The following is a 19,517-nucleotide window of genomic DNA, read 5'->3' as shown; positions in this document are numbered from 1 at the left end:
TAAATCACCTTCAAGATAACTTAAGGTTTTATATAAAAAAGGTGACATCTCAGCTCGGACAATGCATTAAAGGTATGAGATTAAAGTCTGTCTGTGTCCCAATCTTGAGTCAGACTGGTTCTATTTCCAAAGTAGGATTGTGCATTTTTAGAGCAAAATAGAATGCATCTGCAAATACAAATTCACCCCATAGACAGAGAGGGACAGAGCACATGTTTGCAATGGAATATAAGCCCAGCCTTCAGGACATCATCAACCACAACACTGTACAGCCCTGTCATGGCAACTATTATGAGACTTAATGGATACCACCATTACATGTGGGGACACCACATACAGTGTACGCGGCAGGCACTCATAGGACTCTGTCAACTCATACGCTGCAGGCAAGGATGCCCTTACACATGGTACATTGGCGAGACCGAGCAGACACTACGACAATGGATGAATGGACACCACGCAACAATCACAAACAGGGGTGTTCCCTTCCAGCGGTCAGGGACATTTGGCCTCGGATCTTCGGGTGACCATCCTCCAAGACGGACTTCAGGACAGGCAACAACAAAGGGGCAGAGCAGAGGCTGATAGCCAAGTTCAGTACCCATGAGGATGGCCTCAACCGGGACCTTGGGTTCATGTCACACGACAGATGACACCCACTACACTATACATTCACACGCACACAAGCACATACACACACACACACACACACTTACGCAGACCCTCTCTCATACACACACACACCCCCCCTACACACATCCACACCTTCCAACAGGCTTATACTCCATCGCACACACGTACTCACACTCACGCGCACACTCTCTCTCTCATGCACACACACACACAAGTCAACAGGGTGAATTTGTATCTGCAGATATATTCTATTTTGCACCAAAAAAATGCACAATCTGCAGGCAGTCAACCCATGTAACATTTTATAAATTCCTACTTTGGAAGCAGAACCAGTCTCACTCAAGACTGGAATACAGACAGGCTCTAACCTAATATCTTTAATGTATTGTCTGAGCTGAGACATCCCCTTAAGTTTTCTCGAGAATGTAAGTTAATAGTAGTTCTGGGCTTTACATATTAATGAAACCGTACCTGCAACCCATTCTAAAAGATGAAAGACTTAACAACATATCATTTCATGTATGACACTGTAATCTTTTGCTATAAATTCTGCGTCTTATGGTCCTGCTCCACAACTACCTGATGCAACACTCCAAAAGCCTATGCTTCCAAATAAACTTGTTGGACCGTAACCTGCTTTTGTGACTTTTAACTCATTTTTCATGACAGATTGTGACAAAGCTAATCACACTAATGATATAAGCACTGTCCATTATCTTCCTCAAACTAATTTCCCTTCCTCAAACTAATTCTTCCTCCTCATATTGAATTGGGCAACTCACCATCAGCATTCCAAATGGAGCCATTACCAGCAAGACAGTTGTTAAATTTACAGAGATAAGAACTTCTTTATCATCTTAGTGAAAAGTGTTTCTATACCTAAACTTAAAATTAACTTTTTGTTGGTTTCCCCACTTGTTTCTTTTTCCATGTTGAAGGCATTTCTTTAATCTGGATAAAATTTATTGCAGTGATTAGTAGACTTTAAACTCAGATCTGCAAGTACAGAAGGTGATAATAAAATGGCTCATGCTCATGGCAGATTGAGGCACAACTCAGCAACAGCCTGCCACAGCAAACCAATTTCCCAAGGATTCATGCCTACCTTTCATGGCTAATATTTCTGCAAGAACAATCCTCAGGCTATGAGAAGCGACATCTTTTGTATTTAAGAGACAAAGCACCAGCACCCTTGAGCATGTGCGTAGGAATTGGTCCTCATCCTCACAGCTCTTCAAGCATGGATGCAGAGCAAAGGGTTTCGGCTGCTGGTCCTCTTGCCTGAAAGGGATAAATAGTCATACAGAATTAAACAAGCACATCTTCAATTTTCTCCACAGTATAACCCTGGCACCTAGACACTTGTCTCTTTGTCTGTGAATATTTTAAAAATTCGTACACTGTGGAAACAGGCCCTTTTGGCCTCGACCCTCCAAAGAGTAACCCACCCAGACCCATTCCCTTATATTTTACATTTCCCCCTGACTAATGCACTTAACCTACACATCCCTGAAGACTATGGGCAATTTGGCATGGTAAAAACAATGACTGCAGATGCTGGAAACCAGATTCTGGATTAGTGGTGCTGGAAAAGCACAGCAGTTCAGGCAGCATCTGAGGAGCAGTAAAATCGACATTTTGGGCAAAAGCCCTTCATCAGAAATGCCAATCCACCTTATCTGCACATCTTTGGACTATGGCAGCAAACTGGAGCACATGGAGGAAACTCATGCAGACATGGGGGGAATGTGCAAATTCCACACAGACAGTCATCAGAAACTGGAATCAAACCCGGGTCCCTGATACCGGTGCAGCAGTGCTAACCATTGAGCCACTGTGCCACCCCCATTGGCATTATTTCTTTTCTACAGGTGTGCTTTCGTTTCTGGGGATCAATAAGTGTATGAGAAAATGATGTTCTTTTAAAGGAAATCAATACAGGGGAAGGTACAATATACAAGTAGGGGAGGAATGTAGAAATTGTGGGAACAGGAGCTGGTCATTCAGCCTCTTAAACCTGTTCTATTATTTAATGAAATCACACCTGATCTACACCACAATTCCAATAGCTTGTAAAGCAATACAGTCAACTGCCCCAAAATATCACATCTCAAGCAAGAACATTGGTTATTCCATCACCGTGAACCTTCCTATTTTAAGGCCAAGTATATATTATTGCAGGCTTTCTGCATATTTTCAAAGGCCAAATTTTAGATAGGTCTGCACTACAATTCACTTACAGTTAGAAGTCTCAATGTAATAGACAAATTTGAATATATGACGTTTCAAGAAATAGCACTGATTTGCATTTATTATTTAATTCCTCTTTTAATACAGTCCTAAACTTGGAATATTTCTTCTGCAATATGAAGCAGTGTAAAAGCATTTGCAGACCAAGGCTTGGAAACACACTACCCTTTATTTTCATTGAAAGTCTCACTTCTGAATTTTCATTTCCTGAAACTGGCAGAATAGAGATTTGTATTCTGTATTAAAGTATACACTGGAGTCATAAGCTATCCCTCGCACACACAGCTCACCATCATTATCACTGTTAGCCATGGGCTGAAGAGAACCAATATGATCTGCAGCGAAATTGAGCGATTGAATATTAAAACTAATCAATCATGCCACCAGGACTCTTCATTGAGCTGAATGCGAGAGCAGCATTTCTGACCTTGACTAAATAAACAATTGACATAACAAAAGGCCAAATCAACATCCAGCTCCCAGACTCTGATTTCTCACAGCAGTTAGTCTCAAGATCAATATAGAGCTGAAGGTGTGTTGCTGGAAAGGCGCAGCAGGTCAGGCAGCATCCAAGGAACAGGAGAATCGACGTTTCGGGCAATGAGCCCTTCTTCAGGAATCAAGATCAATATAGGATTACACAAGAAATCCAACAAAGCATTTAAAAACAAACCTTTTTATCCAGAGGGCTGATTAAACAAATATTACAGATGCAGCTAAAGCATGGGGCTAGATAAGTATCTGAGGGGAAGAAAATTGAGGGTTCTGCTGATAGAGTTCTGGAAGGACAGGACATGGCTCAGGTGAAACATAAACACCAGCATGACTTGTTAGTGCTTACACGTTATACTATGTGCTCTACATCTAAATTTGGACTAAGAAACATTACGATGCAAAATAAGAGGTCATGATGTAAAGGGGGTAATATGCTGAGATGGATAGATTAGTTAACATGACACAAAATTAGTCATAAATAGGTCATTTTCAGGTTGTCAAGACATACAACTGGAGTGCCAGTTGGATCCGTGCAAAACCTTCAATTATTTACAATTTATCAGAATGACTTGGATCATTTTTATTCGTGTGCGCGAGTGCGCATGTTGCTAGCCAGGCCAGCATTTATTGCTCATCCTTATTTGCTCTTGTCCAGGTGGTGGCGAGCTGCTTTCTTGAACCACTGCAATCCATGTGCTTTAGGTAGATTCAAAATAACTTTAGGGAGGGAAATCACAAAATCGTGTAATCGCTATAGTGTGGAAATAGACCATTCGGCCCATCTGGTCTATACTGACCCACTGAGGAGCATCCCACCCCCTACCCTCTCTCCATGGGTAACCCACCTAGCCTGCACATCCCTGGACACATTGGGCATTTTAGCATGGTCAATCCACCTACCCTGCACATCTTTGAACTTTGGAAGGAAACTGGAGCACCCAGAGGAAGCCACACAAACGCAGGGAGAATATGCAACTCCATAAAGTTGCCCAAGGGTGGAATCGAACCCAGATCCCTGGCACTATGAGGCAACAGTGCCAACCACCGAACTACCGTGCTGCCAGGACTTTCTAGGACCCAACAACAATGAAGGAACGCAAATATATTTCCAAATCAGGATGTGGCGAGTATCTTGGAGGAAAACGTCTTCCCAAATATCTGCTGCTTTTGTCCCTCTAGATGGAAGTGGATATGGGTTTGCAAGGTGCGACAGGACAGAATATATGGTAGTTACACTTTCAAAAAGATATGTACATAAGATTCAGTGATGGAGAGTACATAAGGAGTCTACAAAAGGTATATAAATAGGTTAAGTGGACAACGTTAGCAAATGAAGTATAATATTTAAAAAAGCAAACCCGTTCATTTTGGTAGGAAGAATAGAAGTGCAGCATATGATCTAAAAAAAATGCAGAGCTCTGAGATACAGAGGGATCTAAGTTTCCTCGCACACTGATCACAAAAAAAAAGCATGGAGGTGCAACAAATGATTAACAAGTCAAATGGAACTTGGGGAATGGAATATAATTGAGTTTTACTAAAGTAATACAGGACTTTAGTAAGACCACATGTGAAGCTGTGTGTTCAATGTTTATCTCTTTCTTTAAGGAAGGATGTAAATTTATTAAAAACACTTCAGAAAAGTGCGATACCTGGGATTGAAGGTTTATCTTATTAGGAAAAAGTAGACAGTAGACAGGGCCGAATGCAAAATTCAGAAGAATGACGCTACAACAGAAAGCAGCTGAGACTGAAATATTGTATAATGTCAAGGAGGAGTTGGATGCAGCACTTGGGGCTAATGAGGATCAAAGATATGGGGGAGAAACAAGACAAGGCTGTTGAATTGAATGACCAACCATGATCATAATAGATGGGGGAACAGGCTCAAAGGGCTGAATGGCCTTGCTCTTATGTTTCTAAATTGAAACATACATAAATCTGAGGGGATTTGAAAAGGTGTTATCACTTTTGGGACAGATAGAACAAGGGTATATGATTTAAAAATCAAGCAGTCTCCTTTTAAAAGGCACAGATGATGAGTTCTTGCCTTCAGAGGGTTGAAAGTCTTTGGACTTTCTTTCCCAGAGTATAGAGGCAACATCATTGAACACTTTTAAGGCAAAGCCAAAACAAATTCAATAGTTATCAGGGTAACTAGGACTTGGAGTAGTGTCCACATCAGATCAACCATGATGTTACTGTATGGCAGAGCGAGCTCTAGGGACTGAATGATCTGTACCAGCTCCTAACAATAAAAGGACTGGGATAAAAAATACTTCGACAAGCAATATAAATTTGTAAAACTAGATTTTACATAACAATACAAGTTTAGAGCCCCTTACGCAACACGATCCACTTTAAAAATATCTGAAGATAGATTATAATTTTTTTTATATCATCTTCACAAAATATCATTAGAGGGACAATACCAACCATGGACAAGTGCAACAAATTTCATTGACAATGTGTCAAATACAAATCTGTATTACTGTACCTTCAACCTTCAAATACTATACAGAGCAACATCAAGGAGGAATTTGAAGGAGGAATCAAGTAGTGTTTTTGATAACCTAAGATTTCTCAAAGTGCTTTACAAACCAGAATAATCACAGGAAATGTGCCAGTTGATTTGTGCCCAAAGTCCTACAATCATCAATTAAATGACCAAATAATTTGTTTTAATTATATTGGTTGTAGGATAAACATTGGCCAGGACACCAGGTGAACTCCCCAACTCTTCTCTGAATGATAAGGTACCTCTTACATTCATAAATTGCAGGTAAGATTTCAGTTTAACACCCAGTGCAAAATAAAATTCTCCATTCTGCAAGCCCAGATTGCAAACTCTAGCTTCTGGGTGGAAACAGAAACTTGAAGGTACAGGAGGATCCACTTAATAAATCTTGCAGATGCTAGATGCTTGAGCCTGGTTTCAAATGCTTTGTCAGTCGATTGGAAGTCAGAAACATCAAGATTGCGAAGTCAGAGTGTGATGAACAGATCGGAGATGAATGCCAAACTGAGCCTTGAGTGACTCTAACAGTGACCAACTGTCCGTAGACCCAACAACAAAGGAAGGAAAGTGTAGGTGATGGAAACCAGTAACATCTACACACTCCCCACCTCTCCCGTGTCTATATCATCTCACCTCATTTAGAAGCATTTAAAACAAATTTATTTTGATGAGGTTGGTGGACACTGCTGCTGATTTCTTTGTTTGCGGTTTAGCCCACATTTCCTAGTCTGATGAAGGGCTTGTGCCCAAAACGTCGATTCTCCTGCTCCTCGGATGGTGCCTGACCTGCTGTCAACTCTGATCTCCAGCATCTACAGTTCTCACTTTCTCCTAGTTGATTTTCCAGTCTAGCCTTATTTGCAAACTGTCTTGGGACTTTGTAATAGCAGATATTATTGATGCGTAGCCAGCACAAAGACAAGTCGATTTATGTTTGAACAGGAATTCAATATCACCAAAGTGAGAGAGCAGCAGAGAAGTACAAACAGGTAAGAGCTGAGCATGGATCTGAAGTTCAATTCAGGATAAGCCATCATACACACACTGCATCCTGAAGGAGAGTGACAAAGAGATACCAAGAAGAGATGTCAATGTAAAATTCAAGGCCAAAACAGTGCCGTCATAATTGAGTAACTAAATATTCGTAAATGCCTAAACAAAACACTGGAAGCGCAGAAATCTGAAATAAGAACAAAGAAATGCTGAAAGCGCTGAGCAAATCTGACAGCATCAGTGGAGTGAGGAATAAAATGAATGTTCCGTGATTCATGATCCAAATTGTAAAATGTTGAGCTTCAAGGAATTAAGGCTCAGTCTTCCCAAGGAAATTATCCAGTTGCTGAAGTGGTAAACACAACATGTATAGCAGACAAAAGTCAGCCATTGCAGAGGAAATTTAGCTCAGTTAGAGTTTACTCCAATCGTTTGTCTCTTCTATCCAGTAGTATATAATATATAAATATCAAAATGTTATAATCTTTATACTACCGTCATTATTAAACAGCAGTAGTTAAGTCTTAATTCACACCACTTGGACAAAGTGCCTTCCAAAGAAATTTCAACTTAAGAACTAACCAGAATGGCAAGGCAAGACAGTGCTGAAACCTGAAAGGGTTCAGAAATTATTTACAATCATGTTGCCAGGGTTGGAGGGGTTCAGCTATAGGGAGAGGCTGTACAGGCTGGGACAATTTATCCTGGAGCATCAGAGGCTGAAGGGTGACCATTTAGAGGTTTATAAAATCATGAAGAGCATGGATAGGATAAATAGACAAAGTCTTTCCCTAGGGTGGGGAAGTCCAAAACTAGAGGGCATAGGTTTAAGGTGAGAGGAGAATTTAAAAAGGGACCTAAAGGGCAACTTATTCACCCAGAGGGATGTGTGTGTATGGAATGAGCTGCCAGAGGAAGTGGTGAAAGCTGATACAAATTACAACAACATTTAAAAGGTATCTGGATGGATACTTGAACAGAAGGATTTAGAAGGATATGGTCCAATGGGACTAGATTAATTTAGGGTATCTCTCTGGCATGGACGAGTCAGGCTGAAGGGTCTGGTCCCACATTGCACAACTCTGACTCAAGGCTCCATTCCATACAGTGAATATCTCAGCCAGGCTGTGGAAAGATGCCATGCTACAAAAGACATTGTATGAAAAGGGGCCACAATATATCATTAGCAAATAGGATCAAGAAAAAGCTCAGAGGCTTTTTATAAATATATCTATAGCCAGAGAAAAAATGGGACATATTAGAAACCAAAGGGACAACCTGTACGTGAGGTGAATACTTTTCATTCATATTCACGGAGGAGAAAGACATTGTAGCCAGGGATTTCAGCTGGAATGGTGAGGTTCTAAAAGTATGTTAAGATGAATAAGGAGGAGTTACTAAAATGTTTTAGTGTGCATAAATCCCCAGGGTCTGACGAGATCTATCCCAGGCTGCTATGGAAGACAAGGGAGGAGATTTCTGGATCCCTAACAGAGCTATTTAATATTTCACTGGCCACAAGTGAAGTGCCAGAACTCTGAAAGATAGTTAGTGTAGTTCCTTTGTTCAAGGAGGACAGCATGGATAGGCTGTATGACTTGGTGACCCTACAGCAAAGATTGGACACTCAACTTCTCAACAGCAGGGAGTCAACAGAATTACCAGCTCAATCATTTTCAGGTAGTTACAATCACCTAAAAGATGTGATAGGACTTACAGAGAAAGGACAAACTTAATTGCAACTAAACTCCTTTAAGGTCAAGAGAAGAGGCTTGACAAAAATCCATGGTGCAGTTCTAAGACATATAGATTTCTAAAGTCTATATAGAAATGAGAAAGGCTTTCATTTTATTCATTACAAGACAGGAGTGTCACTGACTAGGCCAGCATTATTGGCTAGCCTTAACGACCTTCAAGAAAGAGGTGGTGAGCTGCTTTCTTGAATCTCTGCAGTTCATGGTGTAGGTACACCCACAGTACTGTTAGAAAGGGAGTTCCAGGATTTTGATTCAGTGACAACAAACAAAGTGATATATTTTCAAATGATGAGTTGCTTGGAGGCAGCACATTCCAACGTGTCTGTTTTCCTTGTCCTTCTGGATAGTAGTCGTGCTTTTGGAAGATGCTGTTGAAGGAACCATGGCAAGTTGCTATAGTGCATATTCTATGTGGTGCACTCCGCTGCCAATGCACATCAGTGGTGGAATGTGTCATTTTGCTTCGTCCTTGGCTTTGCATTCTAATCTTCATGAAATCACAAACCTAAACCTATAAAGCAGAAGCATGCAGATTGTTCCTTTACTTCAAAACACAACAATTCCACGTATGGAGTCAGCTATTTTTCGACGTATGGAGTCAGCTATTTTCCACGTATGGAGTCAGCTATACAAGAGGGGCATAGCTTTAAATTAAGGGGTGGTAGGTATATGACAGATGTTAGGAGTAGATTCTTTACTCAGCGAGTCGTGAGTTCATGGAATGCCCTGCCAGTAGCAGTGGTGTACTCTTCCTCTTTATGGGCATTTAAAACAGGCATTGGATAGGCATATGGAGGATAGTGGGCTAGTGTAGGTTAGGTGGGCTTGGATTGGCGCAACATTGAGGGCCAAAGGGCCTGTACTGCGCTGTATTTTTCTATGTTCTATGTCTTATCATTCTTATCCTGTCATCAAGTCCATATCCAGGTTAGCCTGAAGCTGTTGGTGACATGGTTAAGCACAGCTCTATTCATGGAATAAGAAAGGCGCACAGTAGCCACAGTAAATCCACAGTACAAGGAAGAGGTTCTATTAACATTGAGGTCCTGTTTCAGAAGAGCTCTTTCACTCGTTTCCATGGGTATTCCTTGCTCTGCTGTGTACAGACTAGGATAGGATGCAGCTGCTAACTGATAGTGCCAGCTGTGTAAGCCAAGAAATGGACTGTGGGTAAAGAGATAAAGAAAGGAACAAAGAAAGGAAGCTAAATACACAGGAGCAAGAAGTAAGTAAGAATAAGTTGACTGGAGTTACAATAATTGCTGCATCCTCCAGATGTTTCCTCTCCTGCAGCTAGAAATTGCAAAGTACATAAAAAGGTCTATCCTATGTGATAAATGTATTTAGTATAAAACTTTTGGAACTTGGATTTTTAAAACAGATGCATATGGATTTTGGTCAGTCATTTAGAACACATAGATTTAGCTATGATGGTTTATTTTCATCTTTTGTGCAATAAATCGGTTTATGAAAAAAATCATTGTAGCCTCATAATAGTGCGTTTCAATTACTAACCATCATGATACACAATGTAAAAATTACATTTCTAAAGTTATCAAATCAGCTTTCATTCCAGGATCTAACTTTTCCAATCTTACCATCAGCTGGAATCATAACATTTGGATGAGAGAGTCTGTTTGAATGGCAGTCTGACCCAGCTTCTTTGAGGGGGTTCTTTTATTCACATTTTTTGTCACCCTGCCTTATATTCAGAGCACAAAAGGAGACAATTCAGCCCAACATGCTCCTGCACCAAGCAGTTGCTTTTAGTTTCACATCCATGCTCTTTGCTTCTAAGACGTTCGTCCTCAGGTAGTCACCCAACTCCCCTGTAAAATCACGTATGGAGTCAGCTTTTTTTCAGGTAGGGCATTCCAGACCCTAACAACTCTCAGTGGGAACAGAAATCTTCATCCTCCTCAAGAACACTCTTCTGGTTCAACACATTATTCCCTCCCCTCCCCCCCCCACCAATACAGCACACAACTTATGCACGTTTTGACAATGATTTTAAATGAGTTTCTCTTTCGTAAGTCACTCTTCCAAAATGCAACCGAGTGAGAGTAGCAATACAAAAATATTTTGCCATAACACTTTTTTAAAAAAAAGAACTGCAGATGCTGGAGATCTGGAACCAGCAAAAAAAATTTACTGTTGCACACTTCTCCATTTCAAACCTTTCACTTTACTTCATATAACAAAGTATATGGGGTTTGGTTAAAAACAAAAGGTCTGGTTAAAAACAGAATTCAACATAAGAATATTTGAAACGATAAAAACGTGAAATAATATGAAAGACAAGGAAATACTTAAATATCTCCTTCAAAATGCCACTATAGGGGTGTGGAAGTAAATAGTTAGCTTCTGTAATATTCTACTATTTTATCAAATATATTACAGAATTCTATTGTTTTAAGCGTAATTTAGCTATCTTAAACTTTGAGCTGTTTAGATTAGACTAGATTAGATTCCCTACAGTGTGGAAACAGGCCCTTCGGCCAATCAAGTCCACACCGACCCTCCGAAGAGTAACCCACCCAGTATCCCTCTGACTAATGCACCTAACACTATGGGCAATTTAGCATAGCCATTTAACTTGCATCTTTGGACTGTGGGAAGATCCCACGCAGACACTGGGAGAATGTGCAAACTCCACAGAGACCCCAATGCAACCTTCCTTTTCCTGAAGCTGCAATTTGTAAGGCTACAGAACACAGAGGAGTAGGAGGAAGCCAATCAATACAGTGTGTCCATTCACCATCCAATGAGATCATGGCTGATCTGATAATCCACAACTCCACTTTTCCCCATAATCCTTGCCTTTTTACTGATTAGAAAATCTTAACATCTCAGCATCTACAACCCTCTGCAGGAAAGAATACCACAAAATCATTTCCATCCAAGAGAAGAAATTTCTCCTCATCTCCATCTTAAATGTCTCGGTCTTAAACCTCCTTACTGAGATTATGGCCTCTGATCCTAGATTTTCCCAGAAGGGAAAACTGCCTTTCTGAATCTGTGGCAGCTTTCTAATTCTCTGGGTCTTTTCCAGCATCTAAAGATTCTTGGAAGATTATCACTGGAGCTATTTCTTTTAACATCCTTTTATGGAATGCATTTCATCAGCTCCAGAGGATTTATCAGACTTTCACTCCTATCAGTTTCCCCAGCATTTTTCTCTGCTGACAGTTATTGTATTTATTTTCTTTCCTCCTTTTAATATTAAATATTCAGTAATTTTGAAATGCTATTCGTATCTTCTCGTATCTTCAACTGTGAAGACTGATGCAAAGTATTTATTAAACTCTTGTCCCATTTGATGGTTGCTAAACATAGCAATCTGGGTCAATCAAGAACTCTAGTTTCATTCTCTCATGCCAGTGACTCCTAACGTTTAAATAAACATTCGTTGGCTAGACTTTAGTCACATGACAGAATAAGGGATAATGACAATTAGCACGGTTGTGCGAATGACTACAGAAAAACAGCTGTTTTCATTCACTCACACAAACTTAACTAATGCATTAGATTTCTTCAAGTTCCAAAGTCATCATATCAGATTATAAACTGACTGTTTCTTTCTCCCTCCGTAGATGCTGCTACACTTGCTGAATTTCGCCAACACTAATTTATATTTCTTGCTTCTGCTTGGCTTGTAACAGTTCAGCATTTTAATGATTTTAAAATCAATTATCAAGATCTCCATCAAAATAGTTTAGTCTAATACCACAGGACACGCAAAGTGACTGAGAGCATCAGGCCACAAGATAGAGGAGCAGAATTAGACCATTCGGTCCATCAGGTCTGCTCTGCCATTCAAACATGGCTAATACATTTCTCAACCCCATTCACCTGCCTCTCCCTACAGCCCTCGATTCCCTCACTAATTAAGAACCTGTCTATCTCTGTCTTAAACATACTCAATGACTTAACCCCCCACAGTCTGTTGCGGCAATGAATTCCACAGAATAACCATCCCCTGGGCGAGGAAATTCCTCTTCACCTCAGTTCTGAAGAACTGTCCCTTCACTCTGAGGCTGTGCCCTCAGATCCTAGTCTCTCCTATTAGTGGAAACATCTTCTCCACAACTACTTTATCCTATCAGTATTCTGTAAGTTGCAAACAGATCTCTCCTCATCCTTCTAAACACCATCGAGTAGACAATAGGTGCAGGAGTACGCCATTCTGCCCCTCGAGCCTGCACCACCATTCAATATGATCATGGCTGATCATCCTTAAACAGTATCCTGTTCCTGCCTTATCTCCATATCCCTTGAGAGCTCTATCCAACTTTTTCTTAAATGAATCCAGAGACTGGGCCTCCACTGCCCTCTGGGGAAGAGCATTCCACATAGCCACCACTCTCTGGGTGAAGTAGTTTCTCCTCATCTCTGTCCTAAATGGTCTACCCCGGATTTTTAAGCTGTGTCCTCTGGTTCGGCACTCACCCATCAGCGGAAACATGTTTCCTGCTGCCAGAGTATCCAATCCTTTCATAATCTTCTATGTCTCAATCAGATCCCCTCTCAGTCTTCTAAACTCAAGGGGATAGAAGCCCAGTCGCTCCAGTCTTTCAGTGTAAGGTAGTCCCGCCATTCCAGGAATTGACCTCGTGGACCTACGCTGCACTCCCTCAATAGCCAGAATGTCTTTCCTCAAATTTGGAGACCAGAACTGCACACAGTACTCCAGGTGTGGTCTCACCAGGGCCCTCTACAGCTGAAGAACCTCTTTACTTCTATACTCAATCCCTCTTGTTATGAAGGCCAGTACAGTCCCAGAGTCCTCAACAGTTCCTGTCAAGCTCTTCACCCTAGGATCATTTTTATAAAGTTCATCTGGACCCCCTCCAAAGCTAGCACATGCTTCTAGTAGATATGAGGCACAATCCGCTCATAATATTCCAAATGCTGTCTGACCAAAGTCTTACAGACAGTCTCAAAGATGCTTGTATTGTAGCCCTGTCAAAATAAATGCTAACTTTGCATTTGTTCAAATGAAAAAAGTGCTGGGGAAACTGATAGGGACTAAAGTTTGATAAATTCCCTGGATTCAATGCAAAGCACATATCTAAAGAAACTCTTGCAAACTACTTTTATATTACTAGCTGGCTCACCCTCATTTGATCTTCTGCATCCCATCCTCTACATCACCCCGTCTCAACCCCATTCTGGCATTGGCTGCCCTTCTCATAGTAGCCCCTTTACCTGTTGTGCCTGAAGTTAGATTCCTGAACCTTTCCATACTCTTTGTTGTATTACTTGCTCTGGTAACTTTAACAACCTCTGCTGAGACTTCCCTTTGCCCTTTAATTTTTCCATAATTTTCTGTGCAACTTTACCCATCCCCTTATCTATTTGCCAAGCCAGCTCAAAAGAAAAACTCCATTTTTGTAGATGGGTTATCACTTTTCTGTCCACCAATTCTTACAGATATCTCATGAAATCAAAATATTCCAAACAACAGTGAGTTGTAACAAGGAGGAAAATGCTCACTTTGGGAATTGTTCAATTCACATGATACAAGGTCCTGACTCACCCAATTAGAAAAGCAGTGATCTGTACTTTATCCAACACTTATTGCTCATGACCTTGCTAACTTTGTTGAACTATTTTGAGGCTTCTTCAAAACATTACTGGGAAGCACCCAATAGATAAGTCAAACAACAGCACAAATAAAGCAGGTCACAATCTGTATCAAGTGCACGATTCGATGACTACAAGTTGAAAACCTTCAAAATGAACGAAAAGGACTTAAAGACAAACTTCCTGTAGTAATTGTGATTAGCTTCATATGACAATATGTACCCTAAAAAGAACACATCACCTTAAAACAGAGCAGCTCAATGGCAGACAGCTTCACTCCAAGCAATGTTTTGGCAACCATTAGAAGGGGAATATGAAGGAATTACTACTCCCTAACAAATTCGGTAAAATCAGTGCAATGCAATGACCGTGAACTCAGAAAAGATTCAGGAAATCTTCAATAAAATAATAGTATAATATTGTAAAAGCAAACTGGGGAAATTAACCAAAATGTTATATTCCTTGTGATCATGCAGACAGTAAATCACAACATATTTTAAAACTGTTGTGGTTCTGTTCGCCGAGCTGGAAGTTTTTGCTGCAAACATTTCGTTCCCTGGCTAGGGAACATCATCAGTGCTATTGGAGCCTCCTGTGAAGCGCTGCTTTGCTGTTTCTTCCAGTATTTATAGTGGTTTGTTCTTGCCGCTTCCGGGTGTCAGTTTCAGCTGTAGTAGTTTGTATGTGGGGTCCAGGTCGATGTGTCTGTTGATGGATGTTCTTGCCGTTTCCGGGTGTCAGTTTCAGCTGTAGTGGTTTGTATATGGGGTCCAGGTCTATGTGTCTGTTAATGGAGTTTGGGGATGAATGCCATGCCTCTAGGAATTCCCTGGCTGTTCTGTCTGGCTTGTCCTATGATGGTAGTGTTTTCCCAGTCAAATTCATGTTCCTGGTTGTCTGAGTGTATGGCTACTAGGGATAGCTGGTCGTGTCGTTTTGTGGCTAGCTGATGTTCATGAATGCGGATTGTTAGCTGTCTTCCTGTTTGTCCTATATAGTGTTTTGTGCAGTCCTTGCATGGTATTTTGTAAACTACGTTGGTTTGGCTCGTGCTGGCTATTGGGTCCTTTGTTCTAGTGAGTTGTTGTCTGAGTGTGGAAGTTGGCTTGTGTGCTGTTATGAGTCCGAAGGGTCGCAGTAGTCTGGCTGTCAGTTCTGAGACGCTCCTGACGTATGGTAGTGTGGCTAGTCCTTTTGGTTGTGGCATGTCCTCGTTCCGTGGTCTATCTCTTAGGCATCTGGTGATAAAGTTGCGTGGGTATCCGTTTTCGGCGAATACCTTGTATAGGTGTTCCTCTTCCTCTTTTCGCAGTTCTGGTGTACTGCAGGGTGTTGTGGCTCTTTTGAATAGTGTCCTGATGCAGCTTCGTTTGATGCAGCCCTACCACAAATCCAACCCAAACTCTGGATCAGATACGTCGATGACACCTTTGTAATCATCAAAAACACAGAAATAGAAAAAACACACCGAATCATCAACGCCACACTCACAGGAATATGATTCACGAGAGAAGAGGAAAAGGATAGCCAACTCCCATTCCTAGACGTGTTAGTAGAGAGAACACCCAACGGAGAATTCACTACAAGGGTACACAGGAAACCAACACACACAGACCAAGTCCTAAACTATGAAAGTAACCACCCCAACACACACAAACGAAGCTGCATCAGGACACTATTCAAAAGTGCCACAACACACTGCAGTACACCAGAACTGCGAAAAGAGGAAGAGGAACACCTATACAAGGTATTCGCCAAAAACGGATACCCACGCAACTTTATCACCAGATGCCTAAGAGATAGACCACGGAACGAGGACATGCCACAACCAAAAGGACTAGCCACACTACCATACGTCAGGAGCGTCTCAAAACTGACAGCCAGACTACTGCGATCCTTAGGACTCATAACAGCACACAAGCCAACATCCACACTCAGACAACAACTCACTAGAACAAAGGACCCAATAGCCAGCACGAGCCAAACCAACGTAGTTTACAAAATACCATGCAAGGACTGCACAAAACACTATATAGGACAAACAGGAAGACAGCTAACAATCCGCATTCATGAACATCAGCTAGCCACAAAACGACACGACCAGCTATCCCTAGTAGCCATACACTCAGACAACCAGGAACATGAATTTGACTGGGAAAACACTACCATCATAGGACAAGCCAGACAGAGAACAGCCAGGGAATTCCTAGAGGCATGGCATTCATCCACAAACTCCATTAACAGACACATAGACCTGGACCCCATATACAAACCACTACAGCTGAAACTGACACCCAGAAACGGCAAGAACAAACCACTATAAATACCGGAAGAAACAGCAAAGCAGCGCTTCACAGGAGGCTCCAATAGCACTGATGTTCCCTAGCCAAGGAACGAAACGTTTGCAGCAAAAACTTCCAGCTCGGCGAACAGAACCACAACAACGGACACCCGAGCTACAAATCTTCAACCAGACTTTAAATATTTTAAAACGGTAAGATTTAGGAATCTTTCCACTTCAGTGTTGTGGTGATGGTTAATTTTTTTGGGTCAGGGTTAATAAGTGCCGGTGGGAAAGCTCCACCCCAAAAAAGGTTCTGCCACCACTGTCTATTTCCCCCTATTGCTGCTCCAAGCCCCTGAAACTTTTGAGGCAAGTGCGGATTGTGCGTATTCCCAATGTAAAAAGACAATTAAAGCATAGACCAGAATATAAATAGATAAGAATGAGAAGAAAATTACAAAATAAAAATGAATTAATGTTTATGATACTGCAAGCATAAATAACAAGTCCGTGGATGATGAATGAACAAAACTACAAAAGAAATATATGTTTGAAGAGGTCCAGGTTAAAAAATGAAGAATAAGCAATGACAAATGAAGCCCAGGGCCCTAAGACATACGTACACAGTCTCTTAAAAAGAAACACTACTTATAGGAATGTACTACAAGGAATCGTATGATTAAGCTTCATGACAGTCAGGATAATTATTTAAGTTTCTTTAGTTAGTTATATACACTTTTTCCAGGTGGAAGTAAAAAGGGTGGCATAAACCACAAACTTCATCAATTTAGTGAGAAGAGCCAAATATTGTGGATGCTGCAGATCTGGAATAGATACAAAAAGTGCTGGAGAAACTCAGTAGATCTGGTAGCATGCGTGGGAAAAGAAACAGAACCTTTCAAGTCCAACATGACTTTCTTTGTAATATTTTCAGTCCAGAAGTTCTCTTTGGACAGGAAATGTTAATACTATTTTCTTTGCCATAGGGAGGGAGTGATGATGTCTCTAGACTAGTAATCCAAAACCCCAGATTTATTTCCTAGGGACATAGGTTAAATTCCCGCCTTGTCAATCAGTAACATTTGACCTCCTGAAAAGCTAGCCAGATTAGGGTAAGATTAGAGTAAGATTAGAGCCAATCAAGGACAGTAGTGGGAAGTTGTGCGTGGAGTCACAGGAGATAGGAGAAGTGCAAAATGAATATTTTTCATTAGTATTCACACGGGAAGACAACATTGTCACGGAGAATACTGAAATACAGGCTACTAGACTAGATGGGATTGAGGATCACAAGGTGGTGGTGTTAGAAATTCTGCAAAAAGTGTGAAAATAGATAAGTAGCCTAGTCCAGATGGGATTTATCCTAGGATTCTCTGGGAAGCCAGGGAGGAGAATAACAAGTCTTTGGCTTGGATTTTTATGCCTTCATTGTCCACAGAAATTGTACCAGAGAGGAGAGCAAATGTTGGTCCCTTGTTCAAGAAGGGGAGTAGAGACAACCCTGGTAATAATAGACTTCAGAGTTGTGGGTAAAATGTTAGAAAAGGTTATAAGAGATAGGAATTATAATCATCTAGAGAGGAGTAAGTTGATTCGGGATAGTCACTGTTTTGTGGAGAGTTGGTCGTGGCTTACAAACCTTATTAAGTTCTTTGGAAAGGTGACCAAACAGGTGGATGAGGGTGGAGCCGTTGATGTGGTGTATATGGATTTCAGTAAGGCATTTAGTAAAGCTCCTTGTAGTAGGCTACTGCACAAAACACAGAGGCATGAGATTGAGGGCAATTTAGCAGTTTGGGTCAGAAATTGGCGAGCTGAAAGACTACAAGGGGTGGTATTCGATGGGAAATGTTCATCCTGAAGTTCAGTTACTAGTGGTGTACCTCAAAGATCTGTTTTTGGGCCATTACTGTTTGTCATTTTCATAAATGATCTTTGAGGGCGCAGAAGGATTGATTAGCAAATTTACGTACAACACTAAGGTTGGTACAGTTGTAGATAGTGCCACAGGATGTTGTAGGTTACAGAGGGATATGCGAGAGATCCCAGGTTCAAATCCTGGACGAGACCGCCAGGCACGGTGGCTCAGTGGTTAGCACTGCTGCCTCACAGCACCAGTGACCCGGGTTCAATTCCCACCTCAGGCAACTGTCTGTGTGGAGTTTGCATATTCTCCCCGTGTCTGTTTGGGTTTCCTCCGGGTGCTCTGGTTTCCTCCCACAGTCCAAAAATATGTGCAGGTTAGGTGAATTGGCCATGCTAAATTGCCCATAGTGTTAAGTGAAGAGGTAAATGGAGGGGAATGGGTCTGGGTAGGTTGGTCTTTGGAGGGTCGGTGTGGACTTGTTGGGCCGAAGGGCCTGTTTCCACACTGTAAGCAATCTAAGTCATCTAAAAAAAATGTAGATAAGCTGCAGAGCTGGGCTGAGAGGTGGCAAATGGAGTTTAAGACAGAGAAGTGTGAGGTGATTCACTTTGGAAGGAGTAACTGAATACAGAACACTGGGCGAATGATAAGATTCTTCGTGGTGTAGATGAGCAGAGAGATCTCTAAGTCCATGTGCAAAGTTGCCACCCAGATTGATAGGGTGATAGGGCTGTGAAGAAAGCATACAGTGTGTTCGCTTTTATTAGTAGAGGGATCAAGTTTCAGAACCATGAGATCATGCTGCAGCTGTACAAAACTCTGGTGCGGCCACATTTGGAGTATTGCGTACCGTTCTATCACATTATAGGAAGGATGTGGAAGCTTTGGAAAGGGTTCAAAGGAGATGTACAAAGATGTTGGGTGGTATGGAGGGAAGGTCTTACAAGGAAAGGTTGAGGGACTTTAGGCTGTTTTCGTTAGAGAGAAGGTGGTAAAGAGGTGACTTAATTGAGACATACAAGATGACCAGAGGATTAGATAGGGTGAATAGTGACAGGCTTTTTCCTCGAATGGTGATGGCTAGCACGCACGGGCATAGCTTCAAACTGAAGGGTGATAGATATAGGACAGATG

General features: G+C 41.3%; 1 protein-coding gene across 1 annotated transcript in view; it reads right to left on the bottom strand.

Annotated features, from left to right (window-relative positions):
* Positions 1 to 19,517, bottom strand: part of snx25 (sorting nexin 25) — a 235,333-nt gene that overhangs the window by 139,047 nt on the left and 76,769 nt on the right. The window contains exon 5 of the mRNA XM_060835382.1: positions 1,739 to 1,914. Within this exon, the coding sequence (XP_060691365.1) occupies positions 1,739 to 1,914 (176 nt within the window). The remainder of the gene's footprint in view (positions 1 to 1,738; positions 1,915 to 19,517) is intronic.

This window comes from Hemiscyllium ocellatum, chromosome 2, assembly GCF_020745735.1.
Source record: "Hemiscyllium ocellatum isolate sHemOce1 chromosome 2, sHemOce1.pat.X.cur, whole genome shotgun sequence".
Lineage (NCBI taxonomy): Eukaryota > Metazoa > Chordata > Chondrichthyes > Orectolobiformes > Hemiscylliidae > Hemiscyllium > Hemiscyllium ocellatum.
Note: the sequence above shows the minus strand (reverse complement) of the source record. Positions and strands in the feature narration are given on the sequence as shown.